This window comes from Sarcophilus harrisii, chromosome 4, assembly GCF_902635505.1.
Source record: "Sarcophilus harrisii chromosome 4, mSarHar1.11, whole genome shotgun sequence".
Taxonomy (NCBI): Eukaryota; Metazoa; Chordata; class Mammalia; order Dasyuromorphia; family Dasyuridae; genus Sarcophilus; species Sarcophilus harrisii.
Window position 1 is genome coordinate 136,351,814 of NC_045429.1, and position 9,029 is coordinate 136,360,842.

The following is a 9,029-nucleotide window of genomic DNA, read 5'->3' on the forward strand; positions in this document are numbered from 1 at the left end:
GTCACAAGAACCATTGGAGAAAATGCAGCTACAAAAATAATGACCAGACATCTGGCTAAGGAAAATGCCAATGAGGTTTGCAGAAGAATTATATGGGGACTACACAAAGATGCTCCTTTAGAGGAGATCATAAGATGCTGTGCCACAGTGGGCACAAGTGCTTATTATACCCAGACTATGATGAACATGGGAAGACAGGGTCCCTCTTGGCAAGGGACTTCTAGAGAGACTCGCAAATGTTTTCAGTGTGGAAAAATAGGACATCTGAGAACCCAGTGTAGATATGGAGATAGAGTGAGAGGAGAGGGTGAGAGAAGACCTAAAACCCACAAGAGCTTCCATTGGGCCTCAGAATGTAGATTGACCCAGGGAAATGAGAGGCAGGGCCCAGCTCCAAGCCATCATACAAAAGACAGGTAGGGCGTGATGGCAGCTGAGTTTACACCCAGAGAGTCTTTAGAAGGTCAGGACTCTGATGTGATCAATCAGCAAAAAAGTAATCACATGGCAGAAAGGGATTACAAGGTCAGTCATCCAAAAAGCAATCAGGTGGCAGAAAGGGATTACAATTGGGGAGAATACAGGCTTTTTTAACCCAACAGACGGGCAGTGTCCAGTGCAAGCAGCTTCAATATAATTGCCAGGTGATGAGAAGAAATTTAGAAAGTGGTAAATAGAAGGGACTACATAGGTTAATTGCTTGGGAGAAAGGGTTTGCTTGTATTCCTACAGATGGAGAAGGAATTGGATGGGTGCCAATGAGCACCAATGAGAGACAGAAAAAGAGAAAAACCTCGAACCAAAGGAGAAGACCTAAGAACAAAATCTGCAGGAATCACTGGATTCCCTAACACAAGATGAGACTATTGCAGGACTTCAAAACTTGCAGGAATCATTGGATTTCTGGCACATGAAGTGATAGACAATAGATTCCTTTTGTACTATTTCTAGGGTTTATGGACATGTATAAATCCTCATGTTGATTCATGTTATTTGTTATATCGCTACTAGCTTGTGTTCTATTGCTATGTGCTTATGTAATTTATGTAATTATGGGTAATACCTCCCATATTGATGGATTTATGTATACCTGTTTTAAGAGTGAGCCCCTTCAAAGACCCACTAATCTGATTTGATTTCCCATTTCCTTTGGTGTTTTCATCTCCCTTCCTGAGATGTAAGGGGGTGTGATCACCTCTTTTTATGGTGTTTTCATCTCTTTTTTGAGCAGTCAGGGAAGACGTGATCATCTTCTTTTGGGGGGTTCTCACCTCCTTGAGAAGTCAGGGAGGTCATGACCACCTATGTTCTAAAAACAAAAGAAAGTGGGAGATGTTATGGGCCAGAACTTAAAACAAGATGCTAAGTCAGTGGAATTGATAGAGACAATGGTTATTTAGCAAGGTGCTTAACAGTTCTCTAGTTCAGTACATATACTTAGTACTTAATATAGTTCCACGAGATTCACACCTATGATGAAAGAGCATATAAGCTCAGACAAGCTCAGCCAGGAGGAGAACTAGGGAAGACCAGAGAAGGGGTGGCAGTCTTCCTGCCTCCCCTACAGAAATCAAGACAACCTCAAGAAGCTGGCAGAAGCAGAGAAGACAAAGGACTGGTGGCAGGAGCTTAAACTCTTGGAACCAAGGAGAGAGATAGGCCTCTAAGAAAGCTAACCAGGCCCCAGGAAAGGAGACAAGACTTGGAAAGAGACAATAAAGGATTTGGACTGTAATACCTGGCTGCACTTGAGGTGATTACTGAGCTGAAAGGAAGGCTGCCTTCAGAAGCCCCCAAGAAACCTGCTTCCAGAGAACATTACATTTTAGAAAAGAATATTACAACTCTTAGATATGGTTTGTAGGAATTCTTTTGGGCATTGGTTGACATGGATGGTGACTGAAGTCCTTTCCAACTCAAAAATTCTGTGATTGTTTGATGCTGTGTAATATCCAGAGTTTGGGGATGATAGCATAAACATTATACAGTATATAAACTACAGACTTAAATGTGATAATGTAGCTGTGAACTACAGGGAAATAATTCAAATAACTTTAGTTCTCCACTTATTTTTTAAGTGCCCTACATGCAAGATACTGAGTATTCTAGCCATTGAGAACAGAAAGACAAAAATTAAGAACAGTTCTATCCTCAAGAAGCTTATGTTATGTATTAACAAATAACAAGGTAATTTGATGAGAGTGTACTGTGACAGTGTGTGGGATCAAGAAAGCATCCCATAAAATGGTCAATGAAATGAGTGTCACAAATATGAGACTGGTATCTAGCATTTGAAATTGGTATAGCTCCTTGCAAAAGTGAATGTGGATTGAGAAGACAAAACACTGACAATAATATAAAAACAAGTCACCAGTAAAATATATTTTTATTGTTATATAAGCAAAATGAATTAATATTACATATAGAAGTATATATGACACATGTACACATATATGTATATGGCAACTTTAAGACTTATAAAATGCCTTACATATGTTATTTCATTTGATCTTCACAACAACATTTGAAGTGAATGCTTTTATTATATCCATTTTATGAATGAGGAAACGGAGATTGAGAGATTATGAGATACCTAGAGTCACACTGCTAATAATAATAAATAATAATTTGATAAAAAAACTGAAGTTAGTTTTTCCTGATTGCAAGTCTCACACTCTATCTAGCTGCCCTCATATTTTTAAATGAACTTTGGAGGCAGAAAATCCAAGACCATTAGGTTCCTCAAATAGTGACTACATCTACAAATCATAGAATAGTCTTAATCTATGCATGAGGAGGCTGTCAGTCCTGGAAGCATCCCCATCCTTGGCATTACCTTTAATCAAGGAATCAGGTAAATAATAAAATCATGCAGACTAGGACCATCTATCTGAGGTACCATACACCAGGAGTGAGTCAATCAGGAGAGGTGCTGATCAACTGTTCATGAGGCTACCATTCATTTGGTCTGATTCATGGTGCTTATGTACCAGATGCCCCAACTGGCTTTACTCTCCACAGACCCTAAATGCTCTCTTTGGGATTCTTTTCATTTTTCATTTGTGGAACTTTGTGATTTTGGTCATGTATTAGTATGTTTTATATATATGCAAATGCTAATGACAGAGAATCAAAAGCTAAACTACTCTACCCACCTAATACTATCCCAAATGTTTAAATAAGGCTAGTCAAAGAAAGGAGTTGGAAACTAGTAAGAGAGTAGCACTATTATCTAAATGTTAATTCACACAGGTTTATAATAACTTCAAGGTACATCTTATAATAACTTTGTAATAACAATGGCTTATTCCAGCCCAATTCATCCCTTTAAGTTCAACTGGGCATGGAGAAAGAAAGAAGAGGCACAGAAAGCATATATATCTTGGAACAACTTCATTGAATCAGATAGTTGTATTAGTGGGCATCTTTTCTGAAAAAGAATTTTCTGGAATTTTGCCATGGATATGAGGACTTTTCAAGTAGCAGTTAGAATTCAGAGAGGAAATTAGTTTAAATGTACTGTAATTATAAATTACTGTAATTACCTTTTGCCAGGTACCTTTGAAAGCAGGATTGGAAATTGTGTTGAACCATCAGTTCCTGTCACAGATGTCATGTCCTGGAAGTAGTCCCTTTTATTAATGATTCTCAGAGGCATAATAATAATTGGAATTCAGTTAAATGAGGAAGAACATGTTGAGACATATACTGGAATGGATTGGGCTATAAGTACTTCCCTGCAAAAAGTCAATTATTGCAATAATAAAGAGCAATATGTGAGTAGTTGCTATGGATTCTAGAAATTTCACTATAGAGTGCCTATGGTGTTATAGGCTTGGATTTTGAGGGTGCCATAGAAATCAATCAGAAAAATTCCATAGCTATGTAACATTAATCAAAATTCTGTGAGGGTTTCATATACTCCCAGGGATGAGCTAAAATATGATTACTATGATTATTAGAATTTCTAATCCCAGACAACTGGACCATAGACAACTGGAACCATTTTAATAGAGTGGACTTCTGTTGGAAAAGAGTGGACCATAATTCACCTGGTATGACTTGGAAGATACAAGGAAGGTCTCACTACTCTGAAATACCCCACAAGCTTTGATCAGGCAGGGTCCTATTGAACAGGTCAGGGCCACACAGCTATAGTTTGACTTATGCCAATAATAATAAATTTTTAAAATTTATATCTTTCTTTGTATTTTCTGTGTCCTATAACTGTGTAGATAAAACATAATTAATGTTTAATAAAATGTTTAAGTCAAATCAAGAAGCATTCATTAAGTGTCTACTGATTTCTAAGCACTGGGAATACAAACAAAGGCAAAAGAATAGTCACTCTTCTCACAGCTCACACAAGGAGAGATAATATGAAAAGAACTATGTTGAAACAAGATATATACAGGATAAATTGGAGAAAATCAACAGAAGGAAAACATCAACATTCTTGGATAAGGTGGAGTTTTAGTTAAGACCTTTAGTTAAGATGGAAGCCGGGAAAGCCTGGAGGCAGAGATGAGGAGGGTGGGGATTCTAGACTTGGAGACATTTAGTGAAAATGATCAATCATTAGATAGTTTGTCTTGTGAAAGAAATTGCAAAGAAACTAATATTACTAGATTGCAAAGTGTGCATGAGTAAGTATGGTTAAGAAAATCTGGAAAGATTGGAAAGAGCCAGGTAATAAAGGGCTTTGAATGACAGAGGATTATTACATTTGATTCTAGAGGTGAGTTTCCTTAGGACAAGAAATTGCACTCAGCGGTCTTTCTGCCTCTTCTCCTTTCCCCTGAAAGCACAAACAAACCAGGACTGGGAGTAGAGTGGATTGTAGACTAGAATTGAATTAACCTTACTTTTCCATATAAAAACAATTAAGCAATACAACAATACTTCCTAACAGAATGACTGCAACTGAAAATGTTTATTTCCATTTTTAGTAGATTATGCTATTAACAGAAAGAAAGAAATGATGAGTGCTTTAATCATTTGTAATCAATATTATCAGTTGAATTTGAACTGAGCTTTGTTGCCTTTTAGAATTGCTTTCATGTATGTAGTCATTGTGCATATTATTCTTTTTTCTTCTTTCTTAACTGTGTCACTTCATGCAAGGTGTCTCATGTTTCTTTAAGCTTTTTCTTATTTATTACAACACAGTAATATTCTATTATATTCTCATCATAATTTGTTTACCATTCCCCAACTGCTGATAGTTCTTGCTACTTTAATGTCATTAATTAAAGTCATTAATTCATTGAATATTTATTACTTCCCTATTACTATTATATACAAGAACAAAATAGTCCTTGCCCTCAAAAAGTTTACATTCTATGAGATTACAAATAAATTAGAAGAACAAAGGATAGTTTACCTCTCAGACCTGTGGAGGAGGAAGGAATTTGTGACCAAAGAAGAAGAACTAAAGATCATTATTGATCACAAAATAGATAATTTTGATTATATTAAATTAAAAAGGTTTTGTACAAACAAAACTAATGCAGAGAAGATTAGAAGGAAACAACAAACTGGGAAAACATTTTTACATTCAAAGGTTCTGATAAAGGCCTCATTTCCAAGTTATATAATTGACTCAAATTTATAAGAAATCAACCTATTCTCCAATTGATAAATGGTCAAAGGATATGAACAGACAATTTGCACATGAAGAAATTGAAATTATTTCTAGTCCTATGGAAAGGTGCTCCAAATCACTATTGATCAGAGAAACGCAAATTAAGACAACTCTGAGATACCATTGCATATCTTTCAGATTAGCTAAGATGACAGGAAAAGATAATGATGAATGTTGGAGAGGATATGGGAAAACTGAGACACTGATACATGGTTGGTAGAACTGATTAGATCCAACCATTCCAGAGAGCAATTCGGAACTTGCTCAGAAAGTTATCAAATTGTGCATATCCTTTGATCCAGCAGTGTTTTTACTGGGCTTATATCCCAAAGAGATCTTAAATAAGGGAAAAGGTCCCACATGTGCAAAAATGTTTGTGGCAGCCCTTTTTGTAGTGGCAAGAAACTGGAAACTTAGTGGATGCCCATCAATTGGAGAATGGCTAAATATATATATGAGTGTTATGGACTATTATTGTTCTGTAAGAAACAACCAACAGGACAATTTCAGAGAGGCCTGGAGAGACTTACATGAATTGATGCTAAGTGAAATGAGCAGAACCAGGAGATCATTATATACTTCAACAGCAACACTATACAATAATCAATTCTGATGGACGTGGCCATCTTCAGCAATGAAATGAACCAAATCAGTTCCAATTGTTCAGTAATGAACAGAACCAGCTACATCCAGAGAGAGAACTATGGGAAATGAGTGTGGACCCAGAACATAGCATTTCCACTCTTTCTGTTATTGTTTGTTTGCATTTTTGTTTTACTTCTCAGGTTTTTTTTTTTTCTTTCTTTCTAGATCCTTGTGCAGCAAGATAACTGTATAAATATATGCATGTGTGTGTATATATATTGTTCATATATTGTATTTATGTACATATATTATGTACATAATATTATATTATGTACATACATTGTATTTAACATATATTTTAACATATTTAACATATATTGGACCCCATCTAGGGGTAGGGGGTAGGGAAAGGAGGGGAAAAGTTGCAACAAAGGTTTTGCAAGAGTCAGTGTTGAAAAATTACTCATGCATTTGTTTTGTAAATAAAAAGCTATAATAATAATTAAATTAAATTAAAATTTTAAAAGTTTATATTTCATAGGAGTGAAATGGGTACAGTAATGAGTGTATACAGAATACGAATCAGGAATACCAGAACAGTAATGCTTGAATTACCAATTAAGTAATGGAGCATATGCATACATTTTTACACCAATCAGCCAATACAAAATATATGCAAAGCAAATACAAAAAAAATTTGACAGGAAGACATTGAAAACTGGAGAAATAAAAAAAAAAAAGCTTTGAATAATCAAGGGGTCTTGAATTGATCCTGAAAAGATATTAGTGACCCTCAGAGGCGGAGGCAAAGAGAGAATACATTCTAGGATTGATGGACAGATATGTCGGAAATATATGCTGGAATCAGATTATAAGGAATTTTAAATGCTGACCCGAGGAGTTTATACTCCATTCAAGTTATAATAGATAATCACTTGAGGTTTTGAATAAGAGGAGTGACATAGTTAGACCTATGCTTGAAGAATATTAATTTGGTATCTGAGAAGCATGGCAGAAGAGTGTGAATTATTTTGGGAGAAAATGGAACCAAGGAAAGCAGATGGAGGAAACTATAATAATATAGGAAAAAAGGTAATGAGGGCCTTAACTAGGAATGTTAATCCTTAACCATAAGAGTTGAGAGAAGAAAATGAATATGATGTGTCATAAAAGTAAAATTGACAAAATTTGGCAACTGACTGTATTGAGGGGTGAGATACCCTAACAACATTTGAAGGTCCCCCAGGCCAGTGTGAAGGTTTTGCAAAAGAATTCACAGTCCCAATCTCCAAATGAGGTTTTGGCAAAAATGGCTTTATTGACACTCTCAGTGGGCTCATTCTTAATTAGGAAAGTAGCAAAGATTTGGGATACAGGCTTCAATTTTATTTAGCTTTCTATGGCCAGGGGCTAGGGAGTGATTTTGGATGAAAGGGGGAACTAATTTCCAGGTTAATAAAATACCATGATTATTCCCCAGGGCAAGATCTACAATTGAACTGAAGGTGGAGCTTATTTGGGGAGCTTCCCAGAGGCCCAGTGGAAGGGTGGGAAGGAGTTGACATTCAAGTGGGGATCATTTTAGGAGTTTCCTGGGGCCAGGTAGAAGGGTGGGAAGGGGTTGTCCAGAGATTCAGGGTTTTCTAACTCAGGCCCACCCACCACAAAGATCAGGGGATCAATTGCACAGAGAAATTGAAGGAGAGGGAAGATTCAAGGATGACAGAGATTCTAGACTCAGCTTTCTATCCAATGTGCCACCAGGAAGATTAGACCCTGACAAATGACAAATTCAGTCTCCCTTAGCTTACTCTCTAGCTTTCAATGGTGTATATATATATATATATATATATATATATATATATATGATAAGCTAATCTATGACATCATCAGAATTCTACTTTTTCTTTATTTTATGTATTGGATCCTACCTAGAACCCTAAGCATGAGAATCCCAGGCTGATGTTCTACTCAGGACAACTGACAACAGCTTCTGACTTCCTCTTTCCACAACTCACTAGGTCTAGTTCCCTATTTTTGGTAACATGAAATATTTTGTCCATTCAGATGTGCAAGTGACACCACTGACATCCATTCCTTTCAGCCATTTTTTCTTTTAGCTTCTTTTTTTTTCTTTTTTTTTCCCATTCCAACATCAAATATTGTCCTTTCACTTTGTCCTTTAAAAAAATGCAAATAACCTGGAAAGAAGCACACATTAAATCAATAATTCCTTAATAGGAATTGGTTTTTATCAAATTAGTTTCTTCTCTGTAATGACAAGAAGGACCAGAACATAATTGTAGAAACTCTAGATTGAAGAGAGGAACGTAAAATTTGGGTGAAAGTGGAAGAGAGGAGAAAGAAAGAAGTGAAGAAAAACCTCATCTACCTCACACTACAACCCTGAGCTAGCCTTGGTTCTTCTAACCCTGTTCTTATTTTTGTCTTTACAACAGCAGTAACATTGGTGTATTCTTCTGTGGACCCAAAACTCTCTCCAAGACTCTTCAAAAGATGTGTGGCTTATATTCCTCAGCTGATCCCAAAGGTGTTCATTTTGATTACAACAAAGAAAACTTCTAAGTCACAGTTTATAGTTTATCACTGTGTGCTTCTACATAAATGCTTTATGAATATATGTATATATATATATATATAAAATTTTAATAGTGTGTATATCTTCCACAAATGCAGATCACCTTTTCACAACTTCTTATCTTGTGTGATTCCTGTCCATGAAGTCTCACATGTTTCTACCTAACACACCAGAGACCTTCCTCTGGTTCTTTTAGCACTG

General features: G+C 36.1%; 1 protein-coding gene across 1 annotated transcript in view; it reads left to right on the forward strand.

Annotated features, from left to right (window-relative positions):
* Positions 1-8,821, forward strand: part of NOX3 (NADPH oxidase 3) — a 97,451-nt gene extending 88,630 nt beyond the window's left edge. The window contains exon 13 of the mRNA XM_003769562.2: positions 8,689-8,821. Within this exon, the coding sequence (XP_003769610.1) occupies positions 8,689-8,815 (127 nt within the window). The 3' untranslated portion in view covers positions 8,816-8,821. The remainder of the gene's footprint in view (positions 1-8,688) is intronic.
* Positions 8,822-9,029: the final 208 nt, after the last annotated feature.